The sequence below is a fragment of the Pristiophorus japonicus genome, chromosome 1, assembly GCF_044704955.1.
Source record: "Pristiophorus japonicus isolate sPriJap1 chromosome 1, sPriJap1.hap1, whole genome shotgun sequence".
NCBI lineage: Eukaryota > Metazoa > Chordata > Chondrichthyes > Pristiophoridae > Pristiophorus > Pristiophorus japonicus.
In genome coordinates, this window is record NC_091977.1 from 339,791,576 (window position 1) to 339,813,721 (window position 22,146).

Sequence of the window (22,146 nt, forward strand, 5' to 3'; positions counted from 1 at the left end):
TGAAGTCCGTCCCGACGGAACAGCTCCCTCCTATCCCAGTACTGGTGCCAGTGCCCCATGAATTGAAACCCATTCCTCCCACACCAATCTTTGAGCCACACGTTCATCTCTCTGATCCTATTTACCCTATGCAAAAGCCAACGTTCCATTTGCCTTCCTAATTACTTGCTGTACCTGCTTGCTAATGTTTTGTGTTTCATGTACAAGGACCCCCAGATCCCTCTGTACCGCAGCATTTTGTAATCTCTCCCCATTTAAATAATAATTTGCTTTTTTATTTTTCCTACCAAAGATGATAGCCTCACATTTTCCCACATTATACTCCATCTGCAAAATTTTTGCCATTCACTTAGCCTATCTGCCAAACTGAAAATGACCCATTTATCCCGACTCTCTGTTTTCCGTTAGTTAGCCATTCCTCTATCCACGCTAATATATTACCCCCAACTCCGTGAGCGCTTGTGCACCTTTTATGTGGCACGATATTGAATGCTTTCTGGAAATCCAAATACACAACATCTACTGGTTCCCCTTTATCTATCCTGCTAGTTACATCCTCAAAGAACTCTAGCAAATTTGTCAAACATGATTTCCCTTTCATAAAACCATGCTGACTCTGCTTGACAGCATTATGATTTTCTAAACGTCCTGCTACTACTTCCTTAATGATGGACTCCAGCATTTTACCAATGACAGATGTAGGTGGGGTAAAAAGAAGTCTCTCCAAGGTGGACTCCCTGATATAAGGAGTCGACACTCACCCGTATAGCAACCACGGAATCACTCGAGACGAAACCTTGGTTCAACCGATCTTTATTCAAGCATATGCAGGGGAAGAGTTCAGGAATGAACCTTCAAAGTACAAGAGTTCCAAGTGCACAGTTATACAGATTGTCGAGGTGTGCGATCCTCCTACAAAACTTCTATGACCACTGGTTGGCCTACAGCTTATCAGCGGAGCTTCATTGATTCGTTGACCCTTATCAGTCTGGCTACTGAGTGGTTTCCCAACCTTTCCATCTCCCATCACATGTCAGCCTTCTGTAATGTGTTGTTCTACAGTCAACCTTGTCTCAGTTTCGTTTCAGCCAAAACTATCCCTTTCCCATGAGTGCAGCTGCTGCTACAATCTGTGTTTCCAGACAGCTTACTCCCAACTGTCCTTGACAGGCGTTGTTCCCTTAAATGTGCTGAATATGTAAGTTTCTATTTTCTATCATTCTGTACTAAAGTTCAAAACATTGCTTTGGTTACTTAGGCTGGTTCATTTACCATGAAGCTCTGCTTCTTAGTCTTTCTCCGTTTTAAAACCCATTTGTAAGCGAGTTTTATAAGCGAGCTTTACATACATAATTGGATTTTACATACAATCTGTCAATAGGCCATATATTACAATCCCGACCTTGAGGTGGAGGAACTCCCGACTCCTCACAACCTCCTAATACTGATAAGCCCTTTAATTGGGACCATTTTATGTGTCCGATCAATTCACTACCTTCAGCATCCACTTTTGTGACCATCTGTCGATCTACTTCCACTTTGGTGACAATACTTTATCCCCTTACAATACTGTACCGCTTTACATTAGGCTAACTGGTCTACAGTTTCCTGCTTTCTGGCTCACTCCTTTCTTAAATAGGGGCGTTACATTTGCGGTTTTCCAGTCCGCTGAGACCTCTCCAGAATCCAGGGAAGTTTGGTAGTTTACAAATTATGCCTCCACTATCTCTGCAGCCACCTCTTAAGACCCTAGGATGCAGGCCATCAGGTCCAGGGGACTTGTCCACCTTTAGTTCCATTTGTTTGCCGAGTACTTTATCTCTAGTGACAGTGATTGTTTTAAGTTCCTGCCCCCCAATAGCCCCTTGATTATCAATTATTGGGATGCTTTGGTGTCTTCTACCGTGAAGACCGATACAAAATATTTGTTCAAAGTCTCCGCCATTTCTCTATTTACCATTATTAATTCCCCAGTCTCAACCTCGAAAGGACCAACGTTTACTTTAGCTACTCACTTCCTTGTTATATACCTATAGAGGTTTTTACTGACTGTTTTTATATTTCTTGCTAGTTTACTCTCATAAGCTATCATCGCTCTCTTTATCAGTGTTTTAGTGATCCTTTGCTGGTTTCTAAAATATTCCCAATCCTCTGGCCTGCAACTGACCTTCGCAACATTGTATGCCTTTGTTTTCAATTTGTACCGTTCTTTACTTTCTTAGTTAGCCACGGATGGTTCATCCTACTCTTAGAGTCTTTCTTTCCCACTGGAATATATATTTGCTGAAAGTTATGAAATATCTCCTTAAATGTTTGCCACTGCTTTTCTACCGTCTTGCCCTTTAATATATTTTCCAGGCCACTTTAACCAACTTTGTCTTCATAATCTTTGTAATTACTTTTATTTAAGCTCAGGACACTAGTTTGAGACCTAGCTTTCTCACCCTCAAACTGAATTTTGAAATTCTACCATGCTATGATTACTCTTCCCAAAAGGTTCCTTCACTAGGAGATCATTTATTAATCCAGACTCATTACACATTACCAGATCTAAAATAGTCTCCTTGGTTAGTTCCACAGCATATTGTTCCAAGAAACTATCCCGAATACACTTTATGAACTCTTCCTCAAGGCTACCTATGCCAATTTGATTTGTCCAATCAATATGAAAATTAAAATCTTACCCATGATTATTGCTGTACCTTTCTTACAAGCCTCCATTAATTCTTGATTTATACTCTGTCCTACAGTGTAGTACTGTTTGGGGGCTTGTAGACAACTCTCATCAATAACTTCTTTCCCTTATTATTTCTTATCTCCACCCAAACTGATTCTACATCTTGATCTTCTGAGCCAATATGTATTACTCTGTATTTTCTACGTTGTTCTTTACAACAATTTCTGATGTACTTGGAGAGTGTAACCCTTGAGGAACTTGGATCATTTAGTGTCTAAGGGTGCATAGGGATGCCAGCTGGCTTACTTCCTTGGTCAGTTCAAAAGTTCATACTATTCAGTCTGTGCCATTTCTGTGTTTAAAGTTTGTGTAAATATTTGATTCTGTTAAAAATAACAGTAGTCTAGTGCTATGAATTATAAATATCTTGTACTGAGGTTAGCAGTGTATATTCTTCCTGTAAGTAATTGATGATATCCATGTCAGCTTATGAAATTGCACAATTTCATATGGAAAAACTTGCCAAAGTGCAGAATTCTGTCAGCATACTAATATTGGTATATCAAGTGGTATGGTATGTAGAAGTTACAACAGAAAAGATGACTTATTTCTCCCTGGCTATACATCTTGAAATGTGTCATGGTGAAATGTCTTGCAAGACAGCTAAATGTGTTTGTACTCTTGTGGAGCGCACAGTAACTTTCATCGGTCGTTCATTTTTCTTCATTTTGTTGAGTACCCTCGGAATGACTGATAAAAGTTATAATGTATTAGTTTTTCCTTTAAATCCATCAGTTTCTTTGCTTTTTTAAAAAAAAACTAACCTGCCTATATTTTCTAGTCTACAAATTACTCCTGTATATCTTAATGATTGTACCCAACAGATTGTTTCCCACCCCAGCATGCAATTTAACACAACACAAAACTTTCCAGGGTACCCCGATAGCTCTCTCATTGGGTGCAAGTCACTTATTCAGAATCTCCTTCCCCTATAAGTTTTGCCAGATCTCAGCAAGTTTACATCGACAGTTCATAGCACAGTAGTGGAGAACTAATCAGACCAGTCTTTCGGGTGGGGGTGGTTTGAAAACTAAGATCAGTCTCAAACCGCAGGAAAAAAAAATTGCTGTCTGCTGATTACAGAAAGCCATTGATGATTTTCAACATTCCTTTAGCCTGAGCTCACAGCCTCCTGACTGAAGAAGAAGGTGTGGTAGTGATGTGGGCCTTTTGGTCAATGTTGAACCTGTTTCACAGAGCAATTTTCAGTATTTCAAAGCTTTCTTCTTATAAAATGTATATTTACATCCGTCAACAAGGGACATTTGACTGTGAATGATTTACTTAGTTGTCATCTTCCACCTTTCTAAATATGTGCTCCCAGTATTTCAATTGTTGGAGCTTATTTGTTTTCCTCTGGTCACTTTGCTTTGGTAGATCAGAAAGCTGAAATTGCAGTTGGAAGAGGAACGACAGAAGAATTCTAAGATTGAGAATGTGCTCACAGATTCCGATCGACTAGAAAATGGCACAGATCTACAAATTCTTGAAATGCAGAGTAAGTTCATTGGGTATTCTGTGTGCATTCTATGGAATCTAAAGCTAACACACCAGCTAATTAGTAACCAAAAGATTGAATTATCAGGTTCCTCCCCAGCCCCCACCCTCTGTTCCCCTGAAGGTGCCGACATATGCTGAGGTATAGTTCCTTGTGCCATTGCAGACCTCTGGTCCCTTGCCCAAGTGACAGAGTTGAGCCAATGAATTAAATGAGCTGAACATATGCAAAAAGTATCCTTGCCCAGTTGTCTGCACATTCAGGGATGTAGAGTGATGTCAGCATCCAGGAGTGAGATCCTTTACTGTTCTGCCCCATGATTCTGTTTTTAAAAAAAAAAACAGCAAGTTATATGTGTTGTGATTCCACTATCAAATAATAAAAGGCTCTGGTCATGTAACGAGAAGATATATTTTTTAATAGATAAGTGTATTCCATTGATTAGGTTATAAATAGGAGCCTGGAGCCTTGACTTCTGGTCATTGCTGATACCTAGTTGCCCTCTGATTTGTGCTACTAGTTCTGTTATCAAGTTTAAGTTTTAAGTTCTTTTTAAACAGTTGATCCTGCTGAACTTATCCATGTTTCTTACTGAGTTGATTGCATAATATCTCCTCACTCTGTGTGTTTACTTTCAGGAGATGCAAATAGACAGTTGAGTGAGTACAAGTTTAAACTGTCTAAGGCAGAACAGGACATTGCCACTGTTGAACAAAATGTAAGTGCCTTTCATATTGTAGACATTTTTCTAAAGGTTGATCTACTGAAGTTCTGACAATTTTAACTTTGTTGTAATTGTGCACAAATATTTATTTATATGTATTATACTCCTATGTGCCTGTACTTTCTGTTCACAAATTTCACTTCCTATTGTCACCATTTTTGATTATACTTTTTATGCAACATTGGACATTAAAAATGTTTACTTCAATAACTATAATGGAAATTCTCAATGAAAACAGATCCTGATGATGCTGCAGTAGACTTCAAGTGTCAGATGTGGCTCAGTAGGTAGCTTTCTCGCCTCTGAGTCAGAAGGTTGTGAGTTCAAGTCCCACTCCAGGGACTTGAGCACAAAAATCAAGGCTGACACTCCAATGCAGTGCTGAGGGAGTGCTGTACTGTCGGACTTGCCGTCTTTCGGATGAAATGATAAACCGAGGCTCCGTCTGCTCTCTCAAGTGGACGTAAAAGATTCCAAGGCACTATTTCTAACAACAGGGGAGTTATCCTTGGTGTCCTGGCCAATATTTATCCTATGACGAAAGATTGGAGATGCTGGTTCTGTTTTCTTTGGAACAGAGGAGGCTGAGGGTAGAACATACGAACATAAGAAATAGAAACAGGAGTAGGCCATTTGGACCCTCGAGGCCTGCACCGCCATTTAATAAGATCATGGCTGATCTGATCATGAACTCAGCTCCACTTCCCTGCCCGCTCCTCATAACCCTTTATTCCCTTATCGCTCAATAATCTGTCGATCTCTGCCTTAAATATATTCAATGATCCAGCCACCACAGGTCTCTGGGGCAGAGAATTCCATAGACTTACAACCCTCTGAGAGAAGAAATTATTCCTCATCTCAGTTTTAAATGGGTGGTCCCTTATTCTGAGACTATGTCCCCTCGTTTTAGTTTCCCCTATGAGTGGAAATATCCTCTCTGCATACACCTTGTCCAGCCCCCTCATTATCTTATATGTTTCGATCACCTCTCATTCTTCTGAACTCCAATGTGTATAGGCCCAACCTACTCAACCTATCCTCATAAGTCAACCCCCCTCATCTCTGGAATCAACCTAGTGAACCTTCTCTCAACAGCCTCCAATGCAAGTGTATCCTTCCTTAAATACAGAGACTAAAACTATATGCAGTACTCTAGGTGTGGCCTCACTAATACCCTGCACAGTTGTAGCAGCATTTCTCTGCTTTTATACTCTATCCCCCTTGCAGTAAAGGCCAACATTCCATTTGCCTTCCTGATTACTTGATGTATCTGCAGAGTAACTTTTTGTGTTTCATACACGAGGATTCCCAGGTCCCTCTGTACTGTAGTACTTTGTAATTTTTCTCCATTTAAATTAGAATTTGCTTTTCTATTTTTTTCTGCCAAAGTGGATCACCTCACATTTTCCCACAATATAGAAACATAGAAAATAGGTGCAGGAGTAGGCCATTCGGCCCTTCTAGCCTGCACCGCCATTCAATGAGTTCATGGCTGAACATGCAACTTCAGTACCCCATTCATGGGTTGGGGGTAACATATTAGCATGGATAGAGGATTGACTAACTAACAGAAAACAGAGAGTCGGGGTAAATGGATCATTTACTGGTTGGCAAACAGTAACTAGGTGGTGCCGCAGGCGATACTCCATCTGCCAAATTTTTGCCCACTTTCTTAGCCTGTCTATATCCCTTTGCAGATTTTTTGTGTCCTCCTCACAATTTGCTTTCCCACCCAGCTTTGTATCATCAGCAAACTCCAAGTCATTAATATAGATTGTAAATAGTTGAGGACCCAGCACTAATCCCTGCGGCATCGCCCAGTTACTGTTTGCCAACCAGTAAATGATCCATTTACCCCGACTCTCTGTTTTCTGTTAGTTAGCCAATCCTCTATCCATACTAATATGTTACCCCCAACCCATGAATTTTTATCTTGTGCAGTAACCTTTTATGTGGCACCTTATCGAATGCCTTCTGGAAATCCAAATACACCACATCCACTGGTTCCACTTTATCCACCCTGCTCGTTACATCCTCAAAGAATTCCAGCAAACTTGTCAAACATGATTTCCCTTTCATAAAACTATACTGACTCTGCTTGATTGAATTATGCTTTTCCAAATGTCCTGCTACTGCTTCCTTAATAATGGTCTCCAGCATTTTCCCGATGACAGATGTTAGGCTAACTGGTCTAAAGTTTCCTGCTTTTTGTCTGCCTCCTTTTTTAAATAGGGATTGAGGTGTATAAAATTATGAGGTGCTGGATAGAGTGGATAGGAAGGACCTGCTTCCCTTGGTGGAGGGGTCAACAACCAGGGGGCATAGAGACTGGCTAAATGAGTGAGCAAACATTTGGCAGATGGAGTATAATGTTGGAAAATGTGAGGTCATGCACTTTGGCAGAAAAAAATCAAAGAGCAAGTTATTATTTAAATGGAGAAAGATTGCAAAGTGCCACAGTACAGCGGAACCTGAGGGTATTTGTGCATGAAACATAAAAGGTTAGTCTGCAGGTACAGCAAGTGATCAGGAAGGCCAATGGAATCTTGGCCTTTATTGCAAAGGGGATGGAGTATAAAAGCAGGGAAGTCTTGCTACAGTTTTACAGGGTATTGGTGAGGCCACACCTGGAATACTGCGTGCAGTTTTGATTTCCATATTTACGAAAGGATATACTTGCTTTGGAGGCAGTTCAGAGAAGGTTCACTCGGTTGATTCCGGAGATGAGGGGTTTGGATTATGAGGAAAGGTTGAGTAGATTGGGTCTCTACTCATTGGAATTCAGAAGATTGAAAGGTGATCTTATCGAAACATATAAGATTATGAGGGGGCTTGACAAGGTGGATGCAGAGAGAATGTTTCCACTGATGGGGGAGACTAGAACTAGGGGGCATAATCTTAGAATAAGGGGCTGCCCATTTAAAACTGAGATGAGGAGAAATTTCTTTTCTCAGAGGGTTGTAAATCTGTGGAATTCGCTGCCTCAGAGAGCTGTGGAAGCTGGGACATTGAATAAATTTAAGACAGATAGTTTCTTAACCAATAAGGGAATAAGGGGTTATGGGGAGCGGGCAGGAAAGTGGAGCTGAGTCCATGATTGGATCAGCCAAGATCGTATTAAATGGCGGAGCAGGCTCGAGGGGCCATATGGCCTACTCCTGCTCCTATTTCTTATGTTCTTATAGATTTAAAGTAAATGGGGGAGGTTTAGAGGAGATATGAGGGGAAATTTCTTCACGCAGAGGGTGGTGGGGGTCTGGAACTCACTGTCTGAAAGGGTGGTCGAGGCAGAAACCATCACCACATTTAAAAAGTACTTGGATGTGCACTTAAAGTGCCGTAACCTACAGGACTACGGACCAAGAGCTGGAAAGTGGGATTAGGCTGGATAGCTCTTGGCTGGCCAGCACAGACACGACGGGCCGAAATAGCCTCCTTCCGTGCTGTAAATTTCTATGATTCTATGAAAACGCTTTGAGATGTCCTGTGGTCATGGAAGGCGCTATATAAATCCGTCTTTCTTGCTTTCTACTACATTGCTTTGTAGCTCCACTAACATACTGCAAGCAATGCCATGGGAGATCTACTAGTAAATTCAAATGAATGATGGACATGTCACCAATTTTTGTTGGTGTCTAAAGAAAGCTATTTAATGTCTGAGGTTGAAGATGTCATCATCGTCATAGGCACTCTCTGAGTCAAGGAAAACTTGCTTCCACTCTTAAGGTGAGTTCTAAGGTAGATGTACAGTGCAATACGAGAACCACAGTCTCTGTCACAGGTGGGTCAGATAGTTGTTGAGGGAAGGGGTGGGTGGGACTGGTATGCTACGCGTTTTTTCTGCTGCCTGCGCTTGATTTCTGCATGTTCTCGGCGACCAGACTCGAGGTGCTCCGCGCCCTTTCGGATGCTCTCCCTCCACTTAGGGACGTCTTTGGCCAAGGCCTCCTAGCTGTTAGTGGGGATGTTGCACTTTATCAGGGAGGCTTTGAGGGTGTCCTTGTAACGTTTCTGTTGCCCACTTTTGGCTCGTTTGCTGTGAAGGAGTTCCAAGTAGAGTGCTTGCTTTGGGAGTCTCGTATCTGGCATGCGAACTATGTGGCCTGCCCAGTGGAGCTGATCAAGTGTGGTTAGTGCTTCGATGCTGGGGTTGTTGGCCTGGTTGAGGATGCTATTGTTGGTGCGTCTGTCCTCCCAGGTGATTTGTAGGATCTTGCGGAGACATTGTTGGTGGTATTTTTCCAGTGACTTGAGGTGTCTACTGTACATGGTCCATGTTTCTGAGCCATACAGGAGGACGGGTATTACTACAGCCCTGTAGAACATGAGCTAGGTGGCAGTTTTGAGGGCCTGGTCTTCAAACACTTTTCCTCAGACGGCCGAAGGCTGCACTGGCGCACTGGAGGCGGTGTTGGATCTCGTCGTCAGTGCCTGCTCTTGTTGATAGGAGGCTCCTGAGATTATGGGAAGTGGTCCACATTGTCCAGGGCTGCGCCGTGGATCTTGATGGCTGGGGGACAGTGCTGTGTTGTGCGGTGCGGACAGGCTGGTGGAGAACCTTTGTCTTGCTGATATTTAGCATGAGGCCCATGCTTTCCTACGCCTCAGTAAATACGTCGACTATGTCCTGGAGTTCAGTCTCTATGTGCGCAGACGCAGGCGTCGTCTGCGTACTGTGGTTCGACGACAGGTTGGGGTGATCTTGGACCTGGCCTGGAGACGGCGAGGGTTGAACAGGTTCCCACTGGTTCTGTAGTTTAGTTCCATTCCAGCGGGGAGCTTGTCGACTGTGAGATGGAGCATGGTGGCGAGGAAGATTGAGAAGAGGGTTGGGGCGATGACGCAGCCCTGTTTAACCCCGGTCTGGACGTGGATTTGGTCTGTGATGGATTCGTTGGTAAGGATCACGGCCTGCATGTTGTCGTGGAGCAGGCGGAGGATGGTGACGAACTTTTGGGGGCATACAAAATGGAGGAGGATGCTCCATAGACCCTCACGGTTAACAGTGTCAAAGGCCTTATACGGTCGAAGAAGGCCATGTATAAGGGCTGGTGCTGTTCCCTGCATTTTCCTGCAGCTGTCACGCTGCAAAAATCATGTCCATTGTGCCCCGAAGGGGACGGAATCCGCATTGCGAATCCGGGAGGAGCTCCTCAGCCACAGGGAGAAGATGGTAGATGGTTGAGGAGGACTCTAGCAACGACTTTCCCGGTGGCTGATAACCGGGAGATTCCTCTGTAGTTGCCGTAGTCGGACTTGTCCCCTTTTTTTAAAGATGTACGTTACTGAGGTAAGACTGATATTATTTTGCTTCGGGTGTTGAGTGTGGTGACAGGAGGTTCTTTGATGAAACATGTTTTAGCACAGGTCAGCTTAAAAACTTGTACGTTTGCATATAATTATCTACTCACAGCAAACTTCTTGATCGTTCAGTACTGTGTCGTGTAGTACTGAGGCATACAGACCAGGAATTCCCAGCTTCTCACCTGGCCAGAGGTAACTGATCTCAATTGAAGATGAGAGAGGTGGATATGTGTGTGCATATAATCTTTTAAAATGGATGTATGTTATACCTGTTAGAATTATGTCCTGTATTAATAATCACTTTTTATTTTTCAACTTGAATTTTTGTTGCTTTTCTCCACCCCACCGTTTAGGTCAGAGGGTTTCCATTCTGCATTCCTTCAGCCTTGACGATCCATCCAGGAAACTCAGTCCTATTTGTGCTAATATTTCTTATTTGATGGTGGCTTGTTTGAGATTTCTGGGCCTGCATGTTTGGAAAGGGCTGTTGCCTTAAATCCTTAATCAGAACACAAAGAGCCTGCGATATATGGCAACATGGATTTAAATATTATGCTTCACCAAAGACTGCATGATCCATACCCCTGTAGCTCACAAAGACAAATGCTTCACCACCCCTTCTTTAGATGCTCCGTATCTTCTACCAGAAGCTTGTACCAAAGCTGTTTTACAGCTACACTGTGAGGTGTCTGAGAGAAATGCAGATTCGCTCACCCCTTCATCCGATTAGAGACGGCGGTGACAGGCCACAAAGGGGAGAGCGGAGGAACAGCGCAAATTGGATTGGAGGCAGCAGCGGGATATAAAGGAGAGACTCCCAAAGCAAGCACTCTGAACTCCTTCATGGCAAACGAGTCAAAGGTGGACAGAGGAAACGTTACAAGGACACTCTCAAAGCCTCCCTGATAAAGTGCAACATCCCCACTGACACCTGGGAGTCCCTGGCCAAAGACCGCCCTAAGTGGAGGAAGTGCATCCGGGAGGGCGCTGAGCACCTTGAGTCTCATCGCCGAGTGCATGCAGAAAACAAGCGCAGGCAGTGGAAAGAACGTGCGGCAAACCAGTCCCACCCTCCCTTACCCTCAACGACTGTCTGTCCCACCTGTGGCAGCAACTGCGACTCTCGTATTGGACTATTCAGCCACCTAAGAGTGGAAGCAAGTCTTCCTTGATTCCGAGGGACTGCCTATGATAAAGGAGAGAGTGGAGGAACAATGCGAACTGGATTGGAGGTGGCAGTGGGATTATAAAGGAGAAAATGGAGGAACAAAGTGGACATGATTGGAGGCCAGCCTCAATTCCCCAAAAAAACAAGGAGTGACGTCCCAGGACAGCAGGTAGGTAATTGGTTGGTGAATATTAAGGTTTTTTCCTCTCTAAACTAGGACAGTGTTTAAACTGGGAGCGGGAAACTATAATACACTGTATTAAATTCATAGCTTAACTAGTTAAACTAATTAATATAACTATAAATAATCATTGAATAAAGATTTTTTAACTAATCAAATAAATAAAACAAGGTTAGACTAAGACATGGCAGAGCAGGTTGTGTGTCTGGACTGCAGTATGTGGGAGTTTGTGGACAGCGAGACTGTCCTGAGCAAACACGTCTGTAGGAGATGTCTCCATCTCAAATCTCTCCGGCTCAGAGTCATTGAGTTGAAGACTCTCATAGTGGGGGGGGGGGGAAGGAATTTCTGGACAGTTTTATCCAGAATACAGTCACACCTCAGAGGAAAGCACAGGTTCAGTTAAGGGAGGCTGTTAGGGAGCCAGATAGCGGGGTTTTAGGAGAGTTTGAGAATGAGGTCCTCAAGTGGTCAACAAGGGAGGATTTTCTATTGGATCTAGTAATGGGGAATAAACCAGAACAGATAAGAAAAGTCAAAGTAGGGAAACCGCTAGGCAATAGTGACCATAATATATGCTCTAAGATGATAATTGAGAAGGCCACAAGTATGACAAAAAGCAGGTTAATAGATTGGAGAAAAGCTGATTTTAAGGGGCTAAGAATAGAACTTGGGAAAATAAAATGGGCAACAATATTGGCAAACAATGATGTAGAACAGCAATGGGAAACATTTAAAATGGTGTTCAACAGAGTGCAGGAAAAATATATTCTGCTAAAAGGAAAGAACAAACTAACCAGGAATGAGATTCCATGGATGAATAAAGCCATAAGGGAACAATTGAGGATAAGGAAAGAGGCATACATTAAGTACGTAGACAGCAGGAGAGTGTACGATAAGGGAGAATACAAAGAGATAAGGAGAGAAGTCAAAAAACAATTAGGACAGCAAAGTGGAACTATGAAATAAAATGATCAAGGAACATAAAATAAAATAGTAAAATATTTTACAGGCACATCAACAAAAAAAGGAAGGTTGGCGTGGGAATAGGGCCATTAAGGGATAGACACGGTAATACCAGAGGTAACACTAGAGAGATGGCAGAAATATTAAATCATTATTTTGCTTCAGTATTTATCGGTGAGATAGAACATGATGTGGACATGGCATTGGACAATGAGATAAGTGCATTTAAAATAAAGAGGCGATATATTACATAAACTAATCAAACTCAGAGGGTAAAATCCTTGGTCCAGATGGATTGCATCCACGCATTTTAAAAGTATCTAGGGAAGAGATAGCAGAGGCATCGCTACACATATTAGAAACATAGAAAATAGGTGCAGGAGTAGGCCATTCGGCCCTTCGAGCCTGCACCGCCATTCAAATAAGATCATGGCTGATGATTCCCTCAGTACCCCTTTCCTGCTTTCTCTCCATACCCCTTAACCCCTATAGCCATAAGGGACATATCTAACTCCCTCTTGAATATATCCAATGAACTGGCATCAACAACTCTCTGCGGCAGGGAATTCCATAGGTTAACAACTCATTTAATAATTCATTAGAAAAAGGTTTAGTGCCAGAGAGCTGGCGGATAGCCAACGTAATACCATTATTTAAGAATGGGGATAGAACATGTCCAGGGAATTATAGATCAGTCAGCTTAACATCAGTGATGGGAAAAATAATGGAGTCTACTAAAAGAGAAAATAGAAGAACATTTAGAAACCAAAAATATAATTAGGAATAGTCAGCATAGATTTCAAAAGGGAGCATCTTGCTTGACCAACCTTATTGAATTTTTGAAGAGGTAACCGAGAGAGTAGACAATGATAATGCAGTAGATGTAATTTATCTTCATTTTCAAAAGGCCGTTGATAAGGTACCCCACAATAGACTGATGAACAAGGTCAGAGAATGCAGAGTCAGGGGACAAGTGGCAGAATGGATTGCTAGCTGGCTTCAAGACAGAGTCTGAGTGAAGGGTAGATATTCAGTGGCAGAAGGTGAGTCGTGGTGTCCCACAAGGATCAGTGCTGGGATCACTGCTTTCACAATTTACATTAACGATTTAGACTTTGGAATCAAAAACATAATTTGTAAATTTGCAGGTGACACCAAATTGGGGGGGATAGTCAATACTGAGGAGGACTGCAACAAATTACAAGAGGACATTAATAAACTTGCAGAATGGGCAAATAATTGGCAGATGAAGTTCAACACATAAATGTGAGGTATTACATTTTGGTACGAAGAATAGGGAGGTCACTTATTACTTGGAGGGTGTGAGTTTAGGTGGGGTAGAGAAACAAAGGGATCTCGGAGTACAAATACACAAATCACTAAAGGTTGCGGCACAGGTTAGTAAGGCCATAAAAAAAGCAAACCAAGCACTAGTGTTTATTTCTAGAGGTATAGAATTGAAAAGTAGGGAAGTTATGCTAAACCTGTGTCGCACCGTGGTTAGACCACACTTAGAGTACTGCGTATAGTTCTGGTCACCATATTATAAAAAGGATTTAGAGGAACTGGAGAGGGTGCAGAGAAGATTTACAAGGACAATACCAGAAATGTGAGGGTATGCATATCAGGAAAAGACAAACAGGCTGGTTTCTTTTCTCTTGAAAAAAGAAGGCTGAGAGGTGGCCAATTAGAGGTCTTTAAAATTATGAACGGTTTTGTTAGAGTGGATACAGAGAGAATGTTTCCACTTGTGGGGAAGAGCAAAACTAGAGGCCATCAATACAAGATAGTTACCAAGAAATCCAATAGGGAATTCAGAAGAATGTTCTTTACCCAAAGAGTGGTGGGAATGTGACCTCGCTACCACAGGGAATGTTTGAAGCGAATAGTATAGATGCATTTAAGGGGAGACTAGACACGCATATGAGGGAGAAAGGAATAGAGGGTTATGCTGATCGAGTTAGATGAGGAAAAAGGGAGGAGACTCGAGTGGAGCATAAACGCCGGCATGGACTGGTTGTGCCAAATGCCTGTTTCTATGCCGTATATCCTATGTAGTCCTTTTTGACAAACAACCTCGCTTTCATGCAACAACTCACTAGGATGTAGGAATCTGCCGTGGTGGAAGAATTCCAATGTTTCTTCTTTGTAGATGAATTGTAAGTTTGAATACAAAGAACACAGTTATGATTTCAATTCAAATAGCAAACAGATGAATTATTTCCTTCCCTTCCTCCCAGCCATAGAGAGAATCAGCATGCTGAGGCCTTGTTCTACCACCCTGTGGCATATGTAGTTACAGCAGCCTGCTGTGTTCAGGGGCTCAACATTTGAAAGAGCTAGTTATTTTTCCAGAACTTTAAGGAGCTGCTGCTTACAAAGATGGGTTGTATCTGCACATTACCATAACAATGCTTTGCTGTGCAGTTATGTGGAATATTTATTGCAGGCGCTCCATGAGGGAGGAAGGGTCTGAAACCTTTTAGCTGTCAGCCGTGCATGGGTCAGTGGTAGCACATTTGCATCTGAGTCAGAAGGTCGTGGGTTCAAGCTCCACTCCAGAAATTTGCGTGCACAATCTAGGCTGGCACTTCAATGCAATGCTGAGTGCTGCACTGTGGGGTGGGTGCCTTCCTTCAGATGAGTTGTTAAACCGAGGCCATGTCTTCTCGCGCAGATGGGCATAAAAGTTCCAAGAAGAGCAGGTGAGTTCAGCTGGTGTCCTGGCCAGCAACACTTTAAAAGAAACAGTTTAATTGGTCATGTATCTCACTGCTGTTTGTGGGACCTTGCAAATCGGCTGTCACATTTTCCTACATTGTAAAGTAAGAAAAAAAACTTGCATTTATATAGCTCCTTTCATCAACTCAGTACCTCCAAAAGCGCTTTATCGCAAATGAAGTACTTTTGAAGTACTGTTACAGCTGTAATGTCAGAAGTGCACAGCAAGCTCCCACAGACAACAATGAAATAAATAACCAGATGATGTGTTTTAGGTGTTGGTTGAGGGATAAATGAGGGAACTCCCCTGCTCTTTTTTGAATCGTGGAATCTTTTACACCCAACTGAGATGGCAGACAGGACCTTGCAGCATTCTCTTGGTACTGTACAGATGTGCTAGTCCAGATTATGTGCTCCAGTCTCTGAAGTGGTGCTTAAACTCACAACCTTTTGACTCTGGCAAGTGTGCTACCACTGAGTCGAGGTTGTGACAGGTATCCATATTACTGAAGTGACTGTGTTCAAACGTACTTTATTGGTTGTAAAATGTTTTAGAATATCCTGAGGTCATGAAAGATGCTATATAAATTCAATTTTGTTCTTTCTAGACTTCTATTTCAAATTTTCAAGGAGTCAAGTACAGTAACTGCTCCCAGCTATGTGTGCTATGCTTCCTAATTATTTACTCGACCATATTTACTAAGTGTGTTCTATCATTTATGCTTAGAGATGCATTTTAATATAATATCCAGTTTGGATCCTTTCCTGTATTGCCATAGAAATATCCTCTATTCTTGGATTCGTCAACATACGGAAACTTTTTGCAGCATTGGTGCATTGAGAATTGGCACCTGGCCTTTCAACTCGGCTGCGGTGACTTGGCCATCAAATTCTCAAACTTGGACCCAGTGGCTATCAATCATTTAGTTTTTTGGAGCATTATCCAAAGCATTGAATCATAAATTAATTTAAAGATTTTAACCCTTAAATATAGTTTTGAAATATAGTGTGGATATAACAAATACTACTTCATCCAAGTTAGAGTTTTAAAAACAAGTTACCCTGTAGAAATATCTCCATGCAGTTTCCTCTGGCAGCAATATTGTGGCTTACGTTTCTTGTTTGGATTTGCAGGTTGCCAGACTCGAAGGACAGGTGCTTCGGTATAAAACAGCAACAGAAAACTCAGAAAAAATAGAGGATGAACTAAAAGCAGAAAAGAGGAGGTTGCAGCGAGAGGTATGAAAACTGACTCCTAATTGTGCTGCTTACTAAATGCTGTTCAGCGTTACAGAAACAAGTTGTAATTTTTCTATAGGGAAATGGTACTAAGCAAATAGCTCTTTCTGAAATCCAGCATAGGCACAGTGGGCTATAAATGGCCTCTTGTGCCTAAGTGGCCTCTTCCATTGTCATAAGAAATAGGAGCAGGAGTAGGCCATTTGGCCCCTCGAGCCAGCTCCACCATTCAATAAGATCATGGCTGATCTGATCTTGGGCTCAGCTCCACTTCCCTGCCCGCTCCCCATAACCCTTCACACCCTTATCGCTCAAAAATCTGTCTATTTCCACCTTAAATATATTCATTAACCCAGCCTCCACAGCTCTCTGGGGCAGAGAATTCCACAGATTTGCAACCCTCTGAGAGAAGAAATTCCTCCTCATCTCAGTTTTAAATGGGTCACCCCTTATTCTGAAGCTATGCCCCCAGTTCTAGATTCCCTCACGAGGGGAAACATCCTCTCTGCATCTATCTTGTCGAGCCTCCTCAGTATCTTTTATGTTTCAATATGATCACCTCTCATTCTTCTAAACTCCAATGAGTATAGGCCCAGCCTACTCAATCTTTCTCCAATGTATGTATATTCCTCCTTAAATAAGGAGACCAAAATTGTACACGGTACTCTAGGTGTGGCCTCACCAATAGGCTGTACAGTTGTAGCAGGACTTCTCTGCTTTTATACTCCATCCCCTTTGCAACAAAGGCCAACATTTATATTTTCTTTTCTGCTATTCCACCTCTAGCTGCCAAATTATGGTTCTTAATGGTGTGATGCTGCACCATTTGAATATTATTTTCAACACGTTATTCTATGTTTAACAAAGAATTTTTTTAATGATTTAAGTATAGTATTTTAACACTTTTGCTCAGCCCCAAAACTCCCCTCTAAAGCAAATAAGCAGTAGGCTATATTTTTTTTTACTATGAAACCTATAAAATGCATGTTCAGTTTTAGGTATTTCATTGTGATGGAGAAATATGTTTGAATCCTTAAACTTTATTTCCCTACAACCCCCTCCAGGCTGCTGTGACTGATGGAGGCTCTCCAAAACATCTATCTATAATTTTAAAAATCTTGCATATGCACACTTCTTAACTACAAAATATTATTTGTTGTGTTTCTGTCACGTTTTTGTTTCAGCTTTTCACGTTATAAAATCCTATGTCCATATTTATGATGAAAACTGCCTATGTAAACTTGTCACACTGTAATTACACCCCCCGTAGTGGTAGTGTAATGCCTCACTTTTGCATCTCCAGCTCATCAGCCTGTACTGTGGAGAAACTCCTATACTCCAACAGACTCTCTTTCTCTACGATGCCATAAGTGTTTCTATTTAACTATAAATGATATCAAAGTATTTTAAGAGCAAAATGTATGGCTTTACAATGGAGACTGAATTATATCTGTGCACACGGCCCAATTATCCCTGCCCTCTAACCTTGCCTTATCTGAACATTGCATTCCCTATGTGCAAATCAAAGATCGACTAGTTTTTTTTAAATTAAGGTTGGCCGAGAAAACGTTACTATTCCAGGATATGAATTTTCAGATTATGAGAGGTGATTCAACCTTGAACAATGTAGTTGGTTATAGTTGTGAATGATTTAAGGTAATTGGAACTATGCACAGCCCGTGACTTGTGACTTGTGACTTTGTAAACTGTTTGATATTGATGTTTCCATATGGGTGTGCTGTGTGGCGAGGATAGGTTGGTGGAGGACCTTTGTCTCCGCAATATCCTGCAAATCCCCTGGGAGGATAGACGCACCAATGTTAGTGTCCTCGACCAGGCCAACATCCCCAACATTGAAGCACTGACCACACTTGATCATCCCCACTGGGCAGGCCACATTGTTCGCATGCCAGACATGAGACTCCCAAAGCAAGCGCTCTACTCGGAACTCCTTCACGGCAAACAAGCCAAAGGTGGGCAGAGGAAAAGTTACAAGGACACCCTCCACTGACACCTGGGAGTCCCTGGCCAAAGGACCACCCTAAGTGGAGGAAGTGCACCCAGGAAGTTGCTGAGCACCTCACATCTCATCGCTGAGAGCATGCAGAAACCACGTGCAGACAGCGGAAGGAGCGTGCTACAAACCAGTCCCACCCACCCTTTCCCTCAACGACTATCTGTCCCACCTGTGACAGGGACTGTGGTTCTCGTCTTGGACGGTTCACCACCTAAGGACTCATTTTTAGAGTGTAAGCAAGGCTTCCTCGATTCTGAGGGACTGCCTATGATGATGATGATATAGGTGTGCTTTGGGTTTCTGTGGATTTGGACCAGGGGTGTACAAATAACCTGGTGTGGTAGTTTCCTTCGCTGAACTTCTAGTTGTAAATACTTAATTTTGAACTGGCGTTACAACTTTGTTATTTTTCTCTGTGTTTGTGGCAGTTTAGTGATGATTACCAAGTGTTTTCTTTCCCTCCTCACAGTTACGATCAGCGTTGGATAAGAATGAGGAGATGGAAATGACCAATAGCCACTTGGTGAAGCGGTTAGAGAAGATGAAAGCCAATCGAAATGCACTACTCTCTCAGCAATAGAGATCAAAGAGCCAGTGCACTGCATCTTAAACTAACAAAACCTCCATGCGTCGCAATTTATAGACATTTTCCATTGGCACAACCACTTTCAAACACTGAAAGATGCCCTTTAATAAGGCTCTAGTTTTATAAATGTTGGCGTAAAGATTTTGTAATTTATGAGCGAATGATGGCATTGTCTAATGTCTACATGTTTGATAATTGTGAATTGTATTACCTGTTTAGCTCAGTGGGTTAATGATAGCCTTTGAGATGGGTTGTGTACTTGTAATGAGTGATTTAGCAGGTAAATACAAATAGATTGATTGTTCATGGCTTTAATACATCAAATCGATTTACATAAACCTTTCTGCTGCTTAGAAATGGTAGTGGTTGCTTAAAGACCTTAAGGACTGCATGAATGGAACTGATACACAAGATAACCTTGCAAGTCCCTTTTGAAAATCTGGCTGCTCTCATTTGCCAATAGTTCTGTGCAACCACAATGCAGGAATTCCCAGTAGACATTTCAAGTGCCTTTTACACGGTGCAGTGGAGATTATCTTGATCTGATTGTTTAATCAACAAAATTTATGGACCATTAATTTGGTCTAAAATATTGTAATAGATGTATTTTAAAAACAGAATGGGTAAATTTCTGGGACAAGTATCTGCCAAAAGTAACATACTTAATTTTTTCATCATAAATACAGTTTCAAAATTTAGAATTTTTTTTTGTATTATATACAACTTATTCTAGTAAATAAAAGGATTGTAGATAAGACTGATAAGTTTTGCATTGGTTTGAAACGTCCCTGTCGTTTAGTTTTAGAATACAGTACCTGGGCAGCTCTGCTGCTCCTCATTACATGGAGTTAAAAACAAATGGAAATAATTGCTTCCTTTGCTGTATAAAATATTGGACTGCATCTTCAGAATATAACTTGTGTTGCTTGTGTAAAAGGGTCTTTCTAAGAAAACAGGCTTGTGAATGGGGGTTTTGACATTAAATGAAACTATGGACACTTTATATAGCGAGACCACAGAATTTTATTTTTGTGATTGCTGCATCTCTGTCTCCAAGTACGAAGAGCACGCAGCTACATAGTGTGCAGGCTGCACAGTCATCTTAAAACAGCTCTTCAACATTTGCTCAGCCAACCATTTAAGTGTTTAGACAAAGGACTAACGGAAAAAGGAAACCCTACTAAGCAACTTTCACTATTAACTAACAGGTTAGTAGCCAAATCGATAGCTACAAACTTACCACAGTTGACCTGATGTAACTTTATAGCTTTTCATAAGTGAACTCTTTTCTAACTGAGGACCAGTCCTGTCGGAGATATTGGGGCTTATGTCCCCACAGTTGCCTTTCTCGAATAATATGAGGTACATTAGAAGTGTGAAGTGAATGTAGAATAATAGTCATGGGAGATTTTAACCACCTCCAAAGCAACTGGCAAGAAGAGGTAGAGAAAAGGGAATGGAGTTTTTACAGTGTGTATAGGGCTCTTTTCTTACCCAGTACTTCATATCATAAGAATCAGGAGCAGGAGTAGGCTATACAACCGTTCGAGCCTGCTGCGCTATTCAGTAAGATCATGGCCGATCTTTGATCTGAACTCTATTTTCCTGCCCTAACCCCATATACCTTGATTCCCCTAGAGTTCAAAAATCTATCTATCTCTGCCTTGAATATACTTTGGGGTAGAGAATTTCAAAGATTCTAAACCTTCTGAGTGAAGAAATTTCTCCTCATCTCAGTCCTAAATAGCCGACCCCTTATCCTGATTCTGTGCCCCCTAGTTCTAGACTTTCCAGCCAGGGGAAACAACCTCTCGGCATCTACCCTGTGTAAGACTTATCTTTTATAAGGACAGGTTTTAGCCTGTAAGATATATTTCTTGATTCTACACTTGCAGAGTTCGGACTTGAGACAGAAGACACAGGATGTTTCTTCACTCACCCCTATCCAGGGGTTATCTTTACTTAGAATAATCAAAAGAAATACAAGCAATTTACAATAGGATCAAATGCACAATAATTTCTAATTATTAGCCCGCACCAAACTATCCCATAACAGTTAAAATTGTCTATCCGCTAAGTGATTGATAGAAAGCAAGACACTCACACAGAGTTAATTCCAGCCATGGTCAATGAGTGGGTAAAAATTTGGCAGATGGAGAATAATGTCGGAAAGTGTGAGGTCATGCACTTTGGCAAAAAAAAATCAAAGAGAAAGTTATTATTTAAATGGAGAAAGATTGCAAAGTGTCGCAGTACAGCGGGACCTGGGGGTACTTGTGCATGAAACACAAAAGGATAGTGTTAAGTATGAATAAAGAATCTGACTGGATACTGTGAGCTCAAAGTAAAGTGTGACCTCTGTCTTTTATTGCAGGTCTCCAGAGTGCCTCTCCAGCCTGAGAGGCCTCCTTAAGTACCTGTGCTCCCAAGGGATTGTGGGATCCCTTGGGACTCCAGGGGATGAGCCCTCTGGTGGCTGTACAAGGTAAATACAAATCTACATATATTACAGATAGTATGCAGGTACAGCAAGTGATCAGGAAGGCCAATGGAATTTTGGCCTTTATTGCAAAGGGGATGGAGTATAAAAGCAGGGAAGTCTTGCTACAGCTATATAAGGTATTAGTGAGGCCACACCTGGAATACTGCGTGCAGTTTTGGTTTCCATACTTACGAAAGGATATACTTGCTTTGGAGGCAGTTCAGAGAAGGTTCACTAGGTTGATTCCAGGGTTGACTTATGAGGAAAGGTTGAGTAGGTTGGGCCTCTACTCATTGGAATTCAGAAGAATGAGAGGTGATCTGATCGAAACGTATAAAATTATGAGGGGGCTTGACAAGGTGGATGCAGAAGGATGTTTCCACTGATGGGGGAGACTAGAACTAGAGGGCATGATCTTAGAATAAGGGGCCGCCCATTTAAAACAGATGAGAAATTTTTTTCTCCTGAGGGTTGTAAATCTGTGGAATTCGCTGCCTCAGAGAGCTGTGGAAGCTGGGACATT

The 22,146-nt window shown here is 41.8% G+C and overlaps 1 protein-coding gene across 17 annotated transcripts in view; it reads left to right on the plus strand.

Moving 5' to 3' along the window:
• The window catches only part of lrrfip2 (leucine rich repeat (in FLII) interacting protein 2), a 259,131-nt gene extending 238,987 nt beyond the window's left edge, over positions 1 to 20,144 (plus strand). For all 17 annotated transcript variants that reach the window (XM_070889556.1, XM_070889546.1, XM_070889613.1 and 14 more), the window contains 4 exons: positions 4,115 to 4,235; positions 4,874 to 4,953; positions 16,434 to 16,538; positions 19,025 to 20,144. In XM_070889556.1, the coding sequence (XP_070745657.1) occupies positions 4,115 to 4,235; positions 4,874 to 4,953; positions 16,434 to 16,538; positions 19,025 to 19,135 (417 nt within the window). In that variant the 3' untranslated portion in view covers positions 19,136 to 20,144. The remainder of the gene's footprint in view (positions 1 to 4,114; positions 4,236 to 4,873; positions 4,954 to 16,433; positions 16,539 to 19,024) is intronic.
• The last annotated feature ends 2,002 nt before the right edge of the window (positions 20,145 to 22,146 follow it).